Here is a 19820-nt window from a genome sequence, read left to right on the forward strand (position 1 = left end):
AAATCATATTAACTAATGGTGGAGGGGTACATGCAGGGTGTTGTAAGGCAAAAAATCTACGGAGAAAACTTACCTTTTCAGATTTAGTTTACCAGCATCAACCTGACATATAAAAAAGTGGTTATGCTATGAACCTATTTAGACATTATTTGAGATAGTAAAAAGCAAATATATATAGGCCTACTGCTCAAAAAAATAAAGGGAACACTTAAACAACACAATATAACTCCAAGTAAATCAAACTTCTGTGAAATCAAACTGTCCACTTAGGAAGCAACACTGACTGGCAATCAATTTCACAGCTGTTGTACGAATGGAATAGACAACAGGTGGAAATTATTGACAATTAGCAAGACACACTCAATAAAGGAGTGGTTCTGCAGGTGGAGACCACAGACCACTTCTCAGTACCTTTCTGCTTTCTGGCTGATGTTTTGGCCACTTTTGAATGTTGGTGGTGCTTTCACACTCGTGGTAGAATGAGACGGACTCTACAACCCACACAAGTGGCTCAGGTAGTGCAGCTCATCCAGGATGGCACATCAATGCGAGCTGTGGCAAGAAGGTTTGCTGTGTCTGTCAGCGTAGTGTCCAGAGGCTGGAGGCGCTACCAGGAGACAGGCCAGTACACCAGAAGACGTGGAGGAGGCCGTAGGAGGGCAACAACCCAGCAGCAGGACCGCTACCTCCGCCTTTGTGCAAGGAGGAACAGGAGGAGCACTGCCAGAGCCCTGCAAAATGACCTCCACCAGGCCACAAATGTGCACGTGTCTGCACAAACGGTTAGAAACCGACTCCATGAGGATGGTATGAGGGCCGACGTCCACAGATGGGGGTTGTGCTCACAGCCCAACACTGTGCAGGACACTTGGCATTAGGCAGAGAACACCAGGATTGGCAAATTCACCACTGGCGCCCTGTGCTCTTCACAGATGAAAGCAGGTTCACACTGAGCACATGTGACAGACGTGACAGAGTCTGGAGATGCCATGGAGAGCGATCTGCTGCCTGCAACATCCTTCAGCATGACCGGTTTGGCAGTGGGTCAGTAATGGTGTGGGGTGGCATTTCTTTGGAGGGCCGCACAGCCCTCCTTGTGCTCACCAGAGGTAGCCTGACTGCCATTAGGTACTGAGATGAGATCCTCAGACCCCTTGTGAGACCATATGCTGGTGCGGTTGGCCCTCGGTTCCTCCTAATGCAGGACAATGCTGGACCTCATGTGGCTGGAGTGTGTCAGCAGTTCCTGCAAGATGAAGGCATTGAAGCTATGGACTGGCCCGCCCATTTCCCAAACCTGAATCCGATTGAGCACATCTGGGACATCATGTCTCGTTCCGTCCACCAACGCCACGTTGCACCAGACTGTCCAGGAGTTGGCGGATGATTTAGTCCAGGTCTGGGAGATCTCTCTGGAGACCATCCGCCACCTCATCAGGAGCATGCCCAGGTGTTGTAGGGAGGTCATATAGGCACGTGGAGGCCACACACACACAGTACTGAGCCTCATTTTGACTTGTTTTAAGGACATTACATCAAAGTTGGATCAGCCTGTCGTGTGTTTTTCCACTTTAATTTTGTGTGTGACTCCAAATCCAGGCCTCCATTGGTTAATAAATTTAATTTCCATTGAAGATTTTTATGTGATTTTGTTGTCAGCACATTCAATTTTGTACAGAACAAAATATTCAATGAGAATATTTCATTCATTCAGATCTAGGATGTGTTATTTTAGTGTTACCTTTATTTTTTTGAGCAGTGTATATACATATACAAAATCATGATTTTATTTTTGTATTGCGAGGTGTCTGCCCCAAACCCTCACCCCTAAATATCAATGTGTAGAAATAAGATTTATACTTTTTTGTTTTTAGATCTTTTTTTAGATTTCTTTTAAATTCTAGAGATTTTGTTTAAAGGTTTTGATTTATCATGATTTTAATGTTTAAATAAAAATGCTGTCACAAATTTTCTTGTCACTACTGAAGCACAACAAATTTTATTACATAAGTGGAGCCTTATTTTAGCCACACCCCTGAATTTTAGAGTTGGTAGACTGCATCCCTGTCCCTCATGGCCATGTGTGAGCAGTTAGATCCCATTGTTAGAAGTAAATGTGTCCCAAAGTCTGAAAATCAGTGTGTAACATTAAGAATTGTCACAACCAAAACACAAAATTGTAAGTAAACTGTTTTGTGTTTTAATAAAAATATGTTTGCTAGTCATGTACTGGCCTATGTTTTTAAGTTATGCTCAAAATTGAATAAAACAGTCATTACCGAAACATTTGCTAAACCTTCAGAGATGTTATTATTGTTTTGGTAGTGATAAAATGGAATGTTGAGTCATTTGTTTTAATAAAATAAGCATAACTAAGGTACAAGGTCACTTAAAACAAAAGGACTTCAGTCTAAAGTCCAAAATGTGATTCTGACTTTGAACCAATTCAGTAGCATAACCCTCATACAAATATGTGCAGTTATTTAACAGATGTTTCTATCATGGAAAAGAATGAATTGTCCTTTGTGCAGTTTAATGGGCGTGATTCTTGGAGTTCAGAAAGTTTCATACAGTTTTGTCCACTGACAGAAGAAAATTTCGGAAAGGTCTTTGAGGAGCTGTTGGGGGTGGGGGGTTGGGGGCAGGCAGGGCTGAGGCGGGCGTGGACTGTATGTGTGTCCTCTCAAGACCTGGCAAGCAGTCAGGAAACACTGAGTCGCTGCAGCGCTGAGTTGCTCGTGAAAGTGTTCTAAACAAGACATAGCTGAAGGAGCAAACAGGGGGCTGCTCCGCCTCTCCTCTCATCTCTCCTTTTTCTCTCTCTCTCTTTCTCTCTATAGCAGCACTCAAGGCCTCTCGTCCTCTCCAGTGGGGCTGGGAGGCCTGCCAGAGCTCTCCCTGAGATTGGGAAATGGAAACTAAAACACTCACACGCGCACACAGAGTCACATACTTTCTTTTAGAGGAAACAGTGAGTGCTTGTGACTTTCACTTTCCGCAAAAGAGGTTTGCCTTCGCTCTGCTGCTGCTCCTCTTTGCCAAAGATCGTCTGTTTTGCCTACAGGAATGAGCAGGTTTGCCCAGGACACATCCCATTGCAGAATCTGGCCACACCCCTTTCCTGCCCAGCGGTGGGCAGAGGTTTGAGGGGAAGTTCAGCCTTTAAAAGCCTCCCTCTACTTTTTGGGAGCAGTCAGCCACCGCCCTCACATACACGCACACCCCCTTGGACACCTTCAGCCTGAGCTGCATCACTAAGTTCCAGCCACAGTAAGTAGTCGTGAAAGGACTATTTTTCTTTATGAGGATGGCCAGCTCCAAGTCTTCACAGACAACGCGCAACATCATCATTGCCTGCCTGGCTCTGTGGTCCATCATCTCACTCATTACCATTGTGGTGTGGGCAACCTCGCCAGACATGAAGGGGGCCAGCCAGTGCAGAGCCGAACTGCAGGCCCTGCAGAACACTTTTGACACGGAAAAGGCGGTGCAGGCTAAAAACAAGCTGGCGCTGGAGGAGATGGTGAGGCATGGCTGGGCCAACCAGACTAAGTTGCTGTCCCGCATTGACCAGCTGAACGACCAGCTGAAGCAACTTAACCTGTCCCTGGAGGCGTGCCAGCAGGAGAACGTGAGTGCTTCTGGATATTTTTTTCTGAAAACATTCCTTCACTTCTATATTGATTCTATATCATCACACCACTTTTTACCCAGCTCTCATCTATAGTGAGGCAAAATTGTGCTCTTATTTCATTGAGTAGAAATGAGCCACATATTTCAGTTGTGGTTAAGTTCAATGCACTACTTTTTCAGTGCCAAGTCAAACAATGTCTTCCATGCATTTTTGTGCTTGCTTACTTATTATTCTTTTGATTAGCCTTTTCTTTCATTTCACCTCTTTTCTTAATGTTTAGACTCTCCAAAGAAACTAAGAACTGAAAACAAGCAGTCTGTATTTACTGCTCATAGTTGTATTTAATATGTAGTACAATGTTTTGTCTTGTGTTTGGTCAACCTGTGTTGTTTTTATGTGCTATGCAGTTGAACCTGACCTCTGATTACATTGGCCTTGTTGTTTGAACATTTGTCCTGCTGACATTGCTGTCTAAGCATCCTTAGCTCGGTCTCCTAATGACCAGAGTTGGATAAACAGCAATTAAACACAATTTGGTAGGTTAACAGATTCACCTTTAGTGCATTTACATAACAGACCATTGTGGTGAGCAGCGAACAGGCAGGCGCAGTTGACCTGTGGAGAAGTTATGCAAATGTCTATAGATTAAAATGATCTCAACATTTAAAATAGCTCTGGGTGGAAGGTTGAGGTGTACTCTTCCTGGTAAAAGCAGTGCTGATAACGAGTATCCTAGCCTTGAGAAATGCTTATCCCTCTGTGCTTTGAATAATGGCGATTTTATAATAGTAGCAAAAGTAGTTTTGCATCAGCTCTGCGGACAGTGATATTGTTCTGCACAGTTTGAAAGCAAAGCACTGGATTCTAGCAAGAGTTCCCAGATTCTGATATCCAGAGGCCCAGAGGGGCTGTGGCTGGGGCTGGAGTTGCAGTTCACAGCCTCTTGCGAAGTGGGACACTCCTTGGCAGGACGATGCCAAAACAGTTTGACGCCAACTCTTAACAAACTTGTGAGATTACTCAATTAATTTTCTTGTGCATGTGTATCTGTGTGTGCGTGTTTTCAGGCCGCTCTGAATGCAAACATCACTTCACTGGAGAACGATATTGAGTTTCACAAGGCTATCGAGGCAAACCTAACAGCACAAATCTCCCAGCAACAAGGTAGGAAAATTCAAGTCAGTCTTGAATTCCCCTCCCCTTCCAGGCTTCCATGAAAGGCACACTCTCTCACTGACGATATTCTTAGAGGATTTTTTCCCCCAAGTAACCATAGAAACCGGGAAAAGCAAACAAATAGGCCATATTTGTTGGTTATGCCTTTTTACCTAAAATGCCGTGATTATAGTGTTATGACATGTGGTGTATTCAAGGGCCTGGCTTGTAAAGGAAAGCTTCATGTCAAATTGTTCATACTTTGCCCAGATAAGGTCAATGCTGTGCACTTCGTAGCAGAATCGGTTGATGTTAGAATCTGAGTGACCTGCTTAGAGTGACCCTACCTAAGTGAGTGATAAGTGATGTAAAACCACACTGTTGGAAATCCCCTTAATTCCCTGAACTGTAGACACTCTGCTGTGAGTTAATCCTTGTTCTTCATTGCTGAATTAATAAAGAGGGAGTTGCGCTTTGCTAAAATCAAAAGCCACATTTCACACTGCACCTCTATATCTTGATAAAAAAAATTTTTCTCTCTCTTGCTAACGGATTTCCTGACCAAATAAACAACCACAGGAAATAATTTGCTCCTGTATGCTCGAGATACGGTGAATACAGAGAGAAAAAAAGCACTGTGGGTGCTGACTGAGATCAGCCGTCTCGCTGCTACTGTGTTAGCTGGTTTGGAAAATCTGATCCAAACCCGGATAGGTGTAATTTCTTGTAGTGGTAATGCTCAACAGCAGTGCCAAGCATGAAACAATGTTGAAAAGAACAGGACATCTACTGCTGCTTGGTCTTGCCCAAAATAGCAGAGTGACATCATGGGAGGCCCTAGCACGAAACACACTGATAAGTCATTGCCTGGCAAGACGTTGTCTTATAAGCTAGTGGAATTATATTGTTATTTTTGCCAATAATGTTTTAGCTTTTGTTTTATTGACTGAATTCTGGTATTTCTGGGTGCCTTTCCAGCTTTCATAGTAGAGGGCTGTCACAATTAATTATGATATTAATCTACTGGTTAGTTTTTATAAATGGCCAAATGATGAAATGGACAGAACAATAACACATCATGAAAAGCCATTCAAAGATTCCAAAATATATCACATATATCTCTATAACAGGCTGCTACCAACTGAAGGCTAGCATGAAGGCTAACATGTGCCTCCTCTAAGTCATTTGATCCAGCCATTGCACGTTTTCCAACTGCCACTAATGCAACATCAGTGGTCAGCTCCACAGGCATGGAGAAGAGCACTAATTGCAAATTCTATTGCCAGCTTTTAGATGCCTCCACTGGCTTCCATCGCACTGTGGTGGGATGGGGGGGGCATCACATCCACTCAGACAGAGCAAAACCTGTTATGCACTATGATTTCCAGCCACGGATGGCTATGGCAACATCAGGGATCTGACGATAGGCCCAACACCTAGTTGATCGCAAGACTTGGGAGCCCCATTCCAAAAGATTTACTCAGAAATGATAAACAAGAGCCCTGTTCAGATTGTATTAGTTTATCAAGGGGACAAAAAATGTCATTAATTGATCATACATAAAAAGTTGATGACGTGCATATAAAATTCTGTTTTGATGATGTTGTGTATGCAAGTAGCTGCTATTATAATAACCCTTTTAATCAGTTGGTGGGATCTTGCTTCTCTGATAGGCTTTTTATTTTGTTTCTCCTCCTACTGATATTTTTTTTCTATTATGATGCAATATTCGCCTGGAAAATTTACCCAAATCATAGAGATTTATTGAGCCTGGCTGTTGGCATCCTGTATAAATCAAACTAATCCATGGCCACAACTTAGTAAGGCATGGGATCAAGATTCTAGTGCATGGCCACAAATTAGTAAGGCATGATCTTGTTCCTTTGTCTTACAAGGTGGTTGCCATGCATTAGAAGTTCATTTCCACATGTTAATTAGGCATGGGCACTCATTGTTTGTAGTATTTACATGGGATGTCACCAGCAGGGCACTGTAGATATTTGCATATGGACAGGGCTAAATGTAGATGAAATGCTGACTGTTGAAACAGATCATTTTCTCAGGGAAGAAGGAAGAAAACACCGACACAACTGATCCAGAAATAAAATCACCTGTAAAAGTGGAAATATGAAATTTCTCCAGGGCCTCATGTAAATCTAAATTAGTTAAGAAAGCCTTTAAAAAGACTTGATTCAAATATATTTCTCACTCTACTGAAATAGTTCAAAGTGTAAAACACATTTCAGACATTTAACTGTCTTCAACAAAATGTACAATATATTCTCCTGCAACAATTTTCACTCATGCAAATTGGAAACATGACTGTACATTGCTTTTGAACAGTAGTGGCCAGCAAACATGAGGGGCAGGATCATGAGCAAACTACATAAATGTGACTTTTCAGTAAAAAAAACTGAACACTCAAAAGTAAAACGACAAAAGCTATTGCTTAACACCCCCAGTAAGTTTCATACACAAGCCCTCCTGCTAATTTCCCAGGAATCATACTAGGTCCCATGGAGGTAAACTGCTGTGTCAGTCTAACAAGGATTCAGACTCCAGTTTGTGTTCACATTTGACTTTCCTTTTAATAACTGTGCGTGAAAGTACATGTGTAAGACGTGCTAACAAAAGACCTCATGCAACAAATAAATGGTTGATTTAAATCAGTGAACTTTTTAGTAAATTTTGAGTAACCTTGAAAATCCTTGCATAGTATTATACATTGTAATCATATCAAATAACACATCTGATTAAATGAGTATTTCTCTCCACTCTTGTTTTTAGATCTGATTGAAAACCTACAGCTTAACCTGACCCAGGTGGTCAGTAAACTGGAGTCCTGTTCTGCACAGACCAAAGCTGCTCAGCTTCTCCAGTTATCAGCTGAGAAACAACAGCAGGCCTGCCAGACCAGAAATCAGCACTTAGAAAAACAAGTGTGAGTCATATGTTGTTTGTTATTTATTACATCATAATTCACTTTTCTTTACTGAAACAGCAGTGAATTGCCATTGTACAAAGCCATTTGTCAGCTGTTATCAAAAAATGAACTGGAAGAGGAGTCTTCTTTATCAGAATGCCTCGCTGCAAAACTACAAGCAGTTTTAGAAGCTCTGAACATTCTGTTTTGAATTGTAGGACAAAGTGCAAACAACAGTCCAAGACGGAATCTACCCATGAATCTCAGACCGTTAATGATGGACCCCCTGGACCAACAAGTGGTACTGCCATGGTCGTGATTGTTTGCATCAGTCTGCTTTTGATACCTTGTAAGTACTGAGTGGAATTCAATATACTCCCCCTTAAAATAATTATTTTTTAGACATTACAGTAAACGATATGGCTAACATTGATGTTGATGTGATTTCTTTTTGGATTTCAGAGCGGAGCTGAAGAGATAACAAGGTGATTGGGTACATATTTCAGTACAACACTGTTTCAAGACACCAGTACAAGGTGCACGTATAACCTGGACTTGAAGCACTCTTTTACTTTCGTATGGAAAAGCACTGCTGTAAAATAGATGGAAATGTTCTGTTACTAAATAAGGATCCCTATATGTATTTCTATTTGAAAACAAAACAGTGAAATATAATTAGACCAGCTGTCTTTTACCATTCTAATTCGAACCCAGTCTTTGTTTTGTTTTGGTCTAAGCTTAGAAGAAACAATGGTTTGCTTGTTGGCCTGCAGTTTAGGCTATTTATTCATGCTGGAGATACTGTAAAGGTAACATTAATTTCAATAACTCTTGAGATTTAGGACCACATCTTCAGGTTCTATATGTCTGCCAAAACACAGACCATTCCATTCCAAAGAACTAGCCTCATTCACAGATCACCAGTGTATACCATGACCTGTTGAGCTTTTATTTGCGCTGATATGGTAGGGTTTGTGAGTTGGGTGGAGTAAATGTTTCTTGTTGACCAGGGCATTAGGCCTAAATGGAAGAGTTCCCATTACCTTAAAACAAACCAGTGCAGTGAGTTAGTCATAAGTGGTGCCTAGTGACGAGTCTCTTTATCAGGCTGTATGACCTTCATCTGACATGACTAGATCAATTGCTTCTCTGGCAAACCCTAAAGCTATCTATTTGTAAGAGGTATCCTGAACTTAGGATGCACTCTTCTAAAATATTGAGAGTGCTTAAGGGCATGAGTTGGCCTGCAGCAGATTTATGACCTACTGGGATGATTATGAAGGTCTGTTCATTTACACCTCAAGCAGTAGCATCAATAGAGGTAAGAGAGCTACTCCAGTGCTTATTTCTTATTCAGAAATGAAGAAACAAGAACGATGTACAACAGCATCTGACCAGAGAGGTTTTAGGACATGGGTGTCAGACTGGGTTTCTTCAAAGCCAAAACTCTGAAGGGATATGGTAATGAGTCAAATCAGGTCTTTTTTTTTTTTTTAATAATTTTTACCCGATTTTTCTCCCCAATTTAATCACCTCCAATTCCACCCACTAGTTAAGACTCCCCCAATCACACAATGCTACCAACACGAGGAGGTTGAAGGCTTCACAGGCTTCCTGTGAAACCAGCCACCGCTTCTTTTCTTTTCGCCGCTCACGCAACGTCAGCCAAATGCGCTCGGAGGAAAGCACCAACCGCCAAATCTGTTACGTCAGCTAACAGACGCCTGCACTGACTAGCATCACGTTGAGTGGTGGAGGGAGAAGGAGGGCCATTCTACCCACACACAGAGAGCGAGGCCAATTGTGCTCTCTTGGACTCCCGGCTATGGATGGCTGTAGCATCCCCAGGGATCGAACTCATGATCTCCTAATGATAGTGCCAATGTTTAGATGGTTGTGCCACTCGGGGGACCAAATTTAGGTCTTTTTAATGAGGCAGATTGCAAAGCTCTGCAGAGCTTTGTCCTGGAAGGAATACAGTTTGACACCCTTTTACCTACAGTAAAAATTGTCTGGCAAAAAAGCCAGTTCTCTTGAATTGTTAAGAATGTGGGAACATCCAGTATTGCTTTTGAGACAGGCTCATTTCGTTTGGTGCCGACTGGAATTTGCAAATGGTGTGGCCAAAAAGGATGACAAAGAAAAGAGGTATCAAACTGAACTGAAGTGTCTACTTACTGTCTACCTAACTGCTACATTCTCTCCATAAATTGTGCTAAAATTAATTGAGTTTATGAAGCACAGAAAAAAGGCCATGGATTTGGCTTTTTTACTCCATCTTTCCATGACAACGAGTTATTTACCATTATTATCTCAAGCCCTTATGATATTTATATCATTATCACAATATAATACACATTGTTTTATCAAGATAATGATATTAGTCTATGTCAGGGGTCAGCAACCTAAATGTGAAGAAGAGCCATTTTTCCATTTTAACAAAAATCAAACCACTTTGGGAGCCACAGTATTTAGTGTCCATTTTATCATCTTGGCTGTAAACATGTCTCACGTGCGGGGGGGCTGGTTGTGCTGGAGCGCTATGTGCTAATATATTTTTCAGTGTAGTTGACTATAGGCTGAAAACAGAATATAAACAAAAACACAGGCTTACTTTGCTCTGCTTTAAGCTTTAGCTCAGCTTTAACTGCTTTTCTCCTCAAAAGCAGGAAAATTTCTTGTAAAATCTCTCAACGTTCAACTTTTTATGAGGCAGAAGTTGCTTTTCATTCATCAGCTTCTTGTTCAAATTTTCCCATTCCACCTTATATAGTGCCTGAAGCACCAGATTGTAGCTGCTATACCATTTAACTGGGAAGCTGGCGGATGAGAAGCTTCACCACTTTTTAGGGTTTTGATTTTTTAATGTTTCTCGTTGCAGATTAGATCTATCGAGAAACCAGCTGAGTGCTTATAAATGCAAATAAGTCCATTTGTCACCAAATTATGGATGGTCGCTTTGAATTTTTTTCTTTGGCTTTTTGTTAGCTACTAGGTGGGCGAGATAGTTGTGTGCATTGCTATGGTGACCAGCAGTCTGCATACCAACCTTCAGGGTGAAAGGTTAGTGAAATGGCAGTTGTAGGCTACATTGGCTCCTACATTTAAGATGATTTATAGTTGTAAAACTGTGTAAGAACGATCAGCAGATCTTTATTTTATGGTAAAGGAGGATTATTTAATTTTTACCTAGAATCAATTCTGCTGTGGTGCCACAACAGGCAGTAAAAGAAATATGGTCCCAAGAAATTCTTGTTACTTTTTATTGTTTTTATGTTTATTTGAATTATGAATATGTCTTTATTCATTCTTTAATCACTTTCACACTGTACTGTAAATGCAGTTGGCATTACGTAGACTTCAGGTTACGTTATTTTCTTTAAAACATGAACTGAACATAATATTGAGAATTCTTTCCACTACAGGCCCCTTCAACCTCATAAATCATAAATATGCAGATTATTGGCCGGTTCTTTTGAAGCGTTTCCCGGAGCATATAGACTGGGATACTATCAAAATCTGATATTTCCTGGAAGAGCTGAGCTCACTGAGTTACACCATGCCTAATTCACTGCACTGACTTTGTGAAAGTAATGGGAGATGAAAGTCAGCCGAAGGGGTGAAATTATGGGTATAACCTGGGAAAATGGGCTGTGTTGGCAGATATATGTTTGAAATGTATTTGGACATTTTGACAGAGAAATAAAATGATCATGATTTTAACTCTTTGAGTTTATCCTTGTATCTGTATGTGATATACAGCTCAATTAAATTAGAGCCATGAATCTAACCTTCCAGAATTTGACCAAATGTGTGTGTGTGTGTGTGTGTGTGTGTGTGTGTGTGTGTGTGTGTGTGTGTGTGTGTGTGTGTGTGTGTGTGATGTCGTATACAAAGCTTTGTGTACCCTGGTCAAATTACATGTTTTGCTGAAGTGAAAATAAGTTAACACATCCTAATGGACAATAATAGACAGCAATATCCAAAATATTTATTTGCTGAATTTAACATATTGGGGGACAAATAACACATAAAATATTGCCTTTGCAAAAGTTCTGGCACTTCTGGCATATTTTTTGTTTACATCTGAACCACAATTCTGAAACCATTCTTCTATATACTGTGTGCAATTACACATTTCCACCAGAGAGGTGGAAATCCAAACCATAGTGTAGCTTTAAACTTAGCAAATAAATAGACTAAAAATATCATACTTGTGTGCCTAGAAAATACACTAAACATATATTTTTTTGTAAGGTGGTCAATTTTTTTGTATATGACTGTAGGTACATATATAATGCTGCTGTTGGAACAAAACCTCATATCTCCATTTTTGTTGATTTTCAGTTTTTGACTTTTTGAAAGGGCCTGTTGTCTTTACCTTGTATTTGGATTTCATGATGATTGGACCAAAAGAAATGACCCAAAATGACTAGGAAACAAGTCTGGTTCCACTGACTTACATAAAAAGTGTGTTTTCCCTTCTCCTATAGACTTATCATTTTGGAGATACGAGGTTTTGATCCGACAACAGTGATATTTATCTGTGTATGTCAATCATAAGACTTTTCCACTGGTTTGCTGGTTAAAAGTGAATGGGGTAGTCTGTAATGCTCAGTATGCCTGCTGTATTACAAAAAGTCTCACCCATCAGTAAAAAAGCCAGTCACCTTCTTCATATAGGCCACATACCACTATCTTATTTTTTTGTTATTATTTTTTGAATGCACTGTAGCAGAAACAACATAACATCATGAAAATACCAATTCAAATATATTTTTGCAGCTTAGCATCTCTTTTTAAAGGTGCCTCCGCATTCAAAGGACATTGTGATGCATTGTAGTTACGGTAACATTTGTTCTTTTACATACATGCATGGCATGGTTCAGCTCTCAGCTACATCTCACATTTCACCTCTAGCTTATGGCACGTCAAGTCTGGTTGGGTAATTTTTCACGCTACTGCTCCACATTCTTTTAAATTCTCTGAGGAGTCATTGGGACACATGCCTTGCTCAACATCATTGAGACAAACATGCTGCAATCAGAGATTCTACTAGACTACTCAATTACAGTTCAGGATGAACGCCTGGATCTTGTGTCTGTAGTTCCACACAGAGTGAACTATTATCTGTAGAAGAAAAGCAAGTGACCTGATCAGGTCTTGTAGAAGACTAGCTTTAGTCTGCAGAAGCACTGGGTAAGTTAACACTTCCAGATAACCTGTGACATCAGATGTAAACATATTATGAACTTGACGATAATGTGTACCTTTTCTACCTAGTCTACCTGCTAATGACTTGCAAACATGAAGTTCTGAGTGTAAGTTAAATACATTTTTACATGGTACTCCATGGACTTTCAACATTCCTGCTATTTATGCAATCATTCAGATGTAAACAAAGTCATTCAGAGTGGTTTGTGTCAAGTGCTCATTTCTAGAGAAACTTAAAAAGCTAGAATTGTTCACAGCAGTGGAGATAACCAGTATGAAGTGTTTAATGCCTCTAAAAGGTACATTGTAGTAAGCCATTATAAGATGGTTATAAACACATTGGGCTATAGTTTAAATCAATTCATGGTGGAGAGCTCTACATAATAAGCGACATACACAGCTGCTTAAGCTAGGCATACACTGTGCAATTTTAGAAATCTTGTTCTTTGGTGACAACTCACATTGTACATTTGAATTGCCCATCATGTACAGACAAAGCCTGTGATTTACATGCTCACACTGTGTGAAAATGGCATGATGGAACATTGGCACTCTCAATGCACATGAAACACAGCCCCTAGACAACTCTGGCTACAGACAATTTCCATAAAGCTGTCATTTTCATTCAAAACTTGTGCAAAAACACTGGGAGAGTCTCAAATGACTCCCTGCTCCCTACATAGTGCACTATGCAGGAATTAAAATAGTGGTTTCTGCACCCAAACAGTGGATTTTATGTCTAATAAACAGCCATTTGGGATTTGGTCATGTGCACAATTCTGTACTGGACAAATAGTGCACAAATTTGGTGTAGAAGCCCGAACTTACATAGTGCACTACATAGGAAGGAGGGGGCCATTTGAGATTCAGCCATTAACAAGCCGTGCTACAACAGCTTTGCTTGCTTGTGCCACACTGTGCACTGAAACTAAAACCATGGTGCTCTACTGACAGTTTTACAAAGACAATAAAAATCACCATATTTATTTATTTATTATCTCATCATTCAGTTCAGTCAAACAGAATAAAGTTGGCATATACAGATGTTGGTACTGTAAATGTTGACTTTCTTTGCTTCTGTTTGTGTGTGTTCACCTTTGTAGCAGTGTGTAGTGGTTATGATTGTGTGTGCTCTTGAATCATGAATCGTGTACCCAGTGACTTACTGCATGGGGAGGAGTTTCGGTAGTAATGGGAGGGGTTTTAGTTGTCGAATGTGACTTGGAGAGACAGATGCTTTTACACTGCTAAAATGTGGCTCAAATGCTTCTCAGACCACCTTCTGCAGTGGTTTAAATGATTGGATTTGTATCTGTTTTAAATGCGTTTGGATGCATTGACACTTTATGTGGCCTGGCCTTATCCAGATACAATCCTGATACTCAAGATGCATGAAGTGAAATTCTAGCTTCACAAAACCTAAAAAGCGCAGATGCTGATAACTTGCTCTACAACAGCAGTTAACCACTTTCTCTGTTAATCCAGGTTTAGACGCTCAGGCTGTGATAAATCCTTGTGCATGCAGACATCACATGAAGGTATGATGTATATGACATGCAGCCAATCATGTGAAACACGAAAAGGAGTCACAAAAGAAAGAAAAATAAGTCATAAGTAAAGCATTTATAATAGTACAAAAGCAACACTGCTGTCATTAAATTGAACTAAGCTTAAAGTTAGTTGCTAATCAAGAAATACTGTGCCGTCAGACAGACCCCTGGATGGAGAATGCTGAACTGGAACCTGAATCATAACTTATTAGGACCCTCAAATCATGAGTAATAAGTAATTAGCCAGTTATAAATGTATAACATTTTGACAGCTTGTGGAAGTCACTATTATTAGTTAGCCTCTAATTTGACACCACATCAGCTAGCAAGAATTGGGGGCATATACACTGGACCCACTAAATGCTAGAGCTCTAGAGTACATGCAGAGTCTTGTGAAGAAAAGTACTCTCCAAATATATATATATATATATATATATATATATATATTTTATTTTATTTTTTTTTTGCATTTTACCATTGTCAACATACAACCACAGAAGACACATGAGGAGGCAGTATTTGTGCTGTTGATATCGCGACATATGGTTCCTGTCACCTTTACTGTAAAGAAATCTGACTCTGTACATTTCTCTTCAATGAACCTTCAATGAATTATGAGAACATATTTGAAAAACCATTGGATTCCCCCTTTAAATGCAATTGATAACTTTATATGAATGTTGGACTGATTAATAATTTGGCCACCCTTACAGCATGCTTGTTCCCTACATATTGATGTACACTGTAGGATGTCATTGGGGATCAAGATTCTCATTCACTGTTTGCCCCACATGGACCAAAGATGTGATCAGAGAAAAACACAGAGACTGCTGTCCTAAAATACACCCAAACTAATTGGTTAAATATGGCCTAAAACTCTGGAAAGCATGTGGAAACAAAAGATTCTGGCATACACCAGGCAGATCTGTTGGTGGGCAGCCAGAAAAGAGTCAGGAATGTGCAAGTGCAGTGCTTATAGACATGTGCAGCTGTCTTTTACTTTATATGTTCTTAGCCAAAGCTTCTGACTATGGATGTTCTAAAGAAAGTCTTCAGCATTTCTTTCTAGATCTTTGACGCCTCTGCTTATAATGCCTGTTGTGGTGTGGACAGAAGTCAACATAGCCTGGAGCCAGGGGAAGACCAAGAAAAGGAAGCTCTTCCTGGAAGAGCCGGGGAGGGAGTTGCACTCCTTTCCAAGATTCTTTCCCACTTGTGTGCATGAACAAAGAGAATTGTTTTCTTCTTTTAGCTGAACCCTCCTGTCATCTTAAAATTTACTGACATCTTTTATCCTTGAGGTCAATTTGACCCCAGAAATGTTAACCTCCCAGAAATATTGGTCTGGTGAGACTTGCCCCCTCCGCCTTCCAGTTTATGTGAACTATCAGTGGTTCTCTTCGCTTCTTCTAAAGTAAAGGGACATTTTTTTAAGATTATAAAATTGCATGTTAGTGACCTCAATAAATGTTCATATTTCTCATGCTTTGTAAAGCTATAACAGCCTGAGGGGAAATCATGCGTGCATGAAATACAAAGAAAAAAAAATTATGTCAATCATTTGATGTCAATCAGCGAGTGGGGTCAAAGATAATATAAGGGGGAAACCAAACTGTATTTTTAAGTTTGTAAAGTGCATTCAAAACACAGTGGTTGGTATATACTGTAGTGGGTAACACCTCTGCCTTCTACGCTGTAGAGTAGGGTTCAATCCCCCACCTGGATAAGCACCCTACACTATACCAATAAGAGTCCTTGGGCAAGATTCTTAACACCACCTTCGCCTACCTGTGTAAAATGATCAAATTGTAAGTTGCTCTGGATAAGAGCGTCTGCCAAATGCTGTAAATGTACAGTTTACATTATTTTCTCCATCTCTTCTATGCAGACAAAATGATACTGGTCACTTAATTTTTTACTGAAAAAAAAAGGCTCATTATGCAAGCAGCACATATTTTCCTCTGATCTTTACTGTAAGCAAAATAGCACATAAATTGTGTTTATTTTACTGGAAGTGGAATTATTTGAGATAAACATGGTTCCAAAGTACAAATATTATCATCGTGTCTAGGAATTAAACAATTAACATCTAGGTAAACACAATCAATCAGAACATATATTAACACATCTCACAATATCTGATTTTCTTTACATAGGTTCTTTAAAACAGTGGCTCAGAAAAATAATAGGGGTTGAGTTTAAAGCACAGAATTAGCAAATGCATAATGTGGTTACAGCATTGATGCCACTGGCATGAGGTCATTAATAACATTCTGATAGCATACATACATTTTTAATTCATAATTTACTTTCAATCTATGATTTGGGTAAAAGGGTTGAGCTTTCAAAGTGACCTCATCAGTCAATGCCACATTACCAAAGAAAATAAATCAAAATAATGAGAGAATTTTTTATTTTTCCCATGACCTTCCAGACATCTCAGTGGTGCCGCTTCCTGTTGAGCAAGTGATTTGGGGAATATTCCAGATGGCTTATTAAACTGAATATATGCGCATATATGGATGTCATGTTTGGAGAGTGATGAGGCTGGATGTAGTTGCATTAATAAACAAAAATGAACGAGTACAAATACTGAGAATGATACCAAGTAACAAACTATAAAGCTTTTCTCCAAGAAAAAGAACCAAATGCGGAGCCACATAACCACTACACACAGCATAACACAGACTAGACAACAAAGGACTGAAGCAAACGGGTAGACACAGCTAGAAACAATAGGGATCACCTGGGAGAGGGAGGAGATACTTAAAGCAGGTGGAAATAACAGGGAAGGTAGGGGAAATGAACCAAGGGGCGGAGCAAAGGAACTGTAACAAAAGCACATGGCCACAACACAGGGGAAGAACCAGGCACACTCAGAGGGGACCTGGGGAAACGGTGACAGTGGATATACATAATAAAGTATCAGGCATATATTTCAAAATATATGTACATATATGAAAGTATCAAATATGTAGATATATGGATCATACATATATATGTCTTTTATAAATGGTTAAATACAGACCAGTACAGCTTTAAGTGTTACAGTTTTATCTGTTTGCTTTTAAACATTAAATGATTTAAATGTGTCAGGGAACAATATTTTTGTTTCATGAAGAAATTTCATGTTACTGCATAGCTTATAAGAATGTACTTAGAGTTTAGCTTTGTAAATTGTATACAATTGTTCATATATATATATATATATATATATATATATATATATATATATATATATATATATATATATATATATATGTTCATATATATATATATATATATATATACAGCTAAGGTGGTGAGAGAAACTGGCAAGAATGTGTTGGGTGTTTCGTCTGGTCAGAGGAAAGAAGACAAGGAAAGTTGGTGGTGGAATGAGGAAGTCCAGGAGAGTATTCAGAAGAAGAAGGCAGCTAAGAAAATGTGGGATAACCAGAGATGAAGGAAGTAGGCAGGAGTACTGTGAGGCTGGTCGCATAGCAAAAAGAATGGTGGCAAAGGCAAAGGCTCAGGCCTATGATGAGCTGTATGAGAGGCTGGACATTAAAGAAGGAGTAAAGCACTTGTATCGTTTGGCTAAACAGAGAGATAGAGCTGGAAAGGATGTACAGCAGGTTAGGCTGATAAAGGATAGAGAGGGAAATGTACTAGTGAGTGAACAGAGAGTGATGAGTAGATGGAAGGAGTACTTTGAAGAACTAATGAATGAGGAAAGCGAGAGAGAGAGGAGGACAACGGGGGGAGAGATAGTGGATCAGGAAGTGCAGAGAATTAGTAAGGTGGAAGTGAGGGCAGCTTTAAAAAGGATGAAGAATGGAAAGGCAGTTGGTCCAGATGACATACCTGTGGAGGTATGGAGATGTTTAGGAGAGAAGGCAGTGGACTTTTTAACCAGGTTGTTTAACAAAATCCTGGAGAGTGAGAGGATGCCTGATGAGTGGAGAAGTAGTGTACTGGTCCCCATTTTTAAGAAAAAGGGTGATGTGCAGAGCTGCAGTAACTACAGAGGTATAAAGTTGATGAGCCACACCATGAAGATATGGGAAAGAGTTGTTGAAGCAAGGCTAAGGCAAGAGGTTCAGATCAGTGAGCAGCAGTTTGGTTTCATGCCCAGAAAGAGTACCACAGATGCAATTTTTGCGTTGAGAGTGTTGGTAGAGAAGTACAGAGAAGGTCAGAAGGAGCTACATTGTGTCTTTGTGGATCTAGAGAAGGCATATGATAGGGTGCCAAGACAGGAATTGTGGTACTGTATGAGGAAGTCAGGTGTAGCTGAAAAGTATGTTAGGGTGGTGCAGGACATGTATGAGGATAGTGAGACAGTGGTGAGGTGTGCAGTTGGAGTGACAAATGGTTTCAAGGTGAAGGTAGGGTTACATCAGGGATCAGCTTTGAGCCCCTTCTTGTTTGCAATGGTGATGGACAGGTTGACAGATGAGGTCAGGCAGGAGGCTCCATGGACCATGATGTTTGCAGGTGACATTGTAATCTGTGGTGAGAGTGGAGAGCAGGTGGAAGAGAATCTGGAGAGGTGGAGGTTTGCACTGTAGAGGAGAGGAATGAAGGTCAGTAGAGATAAGACGGAATACATGTGTGTGAATGAGAGGGAGGCAGGTGGAAAGGTGAAGATGCAAGGAGTAGAGGTTGTAAAGGTGGATGACTTCAAATATCTTGGGTCAACCATCCAGAGCAATGGACAGTGTAGAAAAGAGGTGAAGAAGAGGGTGCAGGCAGGATGGTGTGGGTGGAGACGGATGTCAGGGCTGATGTGTGACAGAAGGATAGCAGCAAGAGTGAAAGGGAAGGTTTACAAGACAGTAGTGCGTCCTGCTATGATGTATGGTTTGGAGACTGTGGCTCTGTCTAAAAGACAGGAGGCTGAGCTGGAGGTGGCAGAGATGAAGATGCTGAGATTTTTGTTTGGAGTGACAAGGCTGGACAAGATTAGAAATGAGCAGATCAGAGGGACAGTGAAGATGGAGCAGTTTGGAGATAAAGCCGGAGAGGCCAGGTTGAGATGGTTTGGACATGTGTTGAGGAGGAATAGTGGATATATTGGGCAAAGAATGTTGGAGATGGAGCTGCCGGGTAGAAATAGAAGAGATAGACCTCAGAGAAGGTTTATGGATGTAGTGAAGGTGGACATGGAGATGGTTGGTGTGAAAGTAGAGGAGGCAATGGATAGGGCAAGATGGAGGCAGATGATCCTCTGTGGCGACCCCTAAAGGGAGCAGCCGAAAGAAGAAGAAGATATATATATATACGAATGATGTTTTCTATCACATGTTAAATATGTATGATACACATACTGTATATGTATATGTTGATAAAAGGCTGGTGT

The 19820-nt window shown here is 40.3% G+C and overlaps 1 protein-coding gene across 1 annotated transcript; it reads left to right on the top strand.

Moving 5' to 3' along the window:
- Positions 1-2889: 2889 nt before the first annotated feature.
- si:ch211-1a19.3 lies at positions 2890-9452 on the top strand. Its single transcript, XM_017714255.2, has 5 exons — positions 2890-3631; positions 4702-4798; positions 7577-7730; positions 7931-8061; positions 8175-9452. Coding segments are annotated over exons 1-5 (714 nt in total). The 5' UTR covers positions 2890-3301; the 3' UTR covers positions 8177-9452.
- The last annotated feature ends 10368 nt before the right edge of the window (positions 9453-19820 follow it).

Source organism: Pygocentrus nattereri, chromosome 15 (assembly GCF_015220715.1).
Source record: "Pygocentrus nattereri isolate fPygNat1 chromosome 15, fPygNat1.pri, whole genome shotgun sequence".
NCBI lineage: Eukaryota > Metazoa > Chordata > Actinopteri > Characiformes > Serrasalmidae > Pygocentrus > Pygocentrus nattereri.

Excerpts from the sequence above, each read along its gene's own strand:
- si:ch211-1a19.3 (XM_017714255.2), top strand. The coding sequence starts at position 3,302 with ATGAGGATGGCCAGCTCCAAGTCTTCACAGACAACGCGCAACATCATC. Across the intron at positions 3,632-4,701 it reads AGGCGTGCCAGCAGGAGAAC|GCCGCTCTGAATGCAAACAT; the intron begins GTGAGTGCTTCT and ends GCGTGTTTTCAG. Across the intron at positions 7,731-7,930 it reads CAGCACTTAGAAAAACAAGT|GACAAAGTGCAAACAACAGT; the intron begins GTGAGTCATATG and ends TTTGAATTGTAG.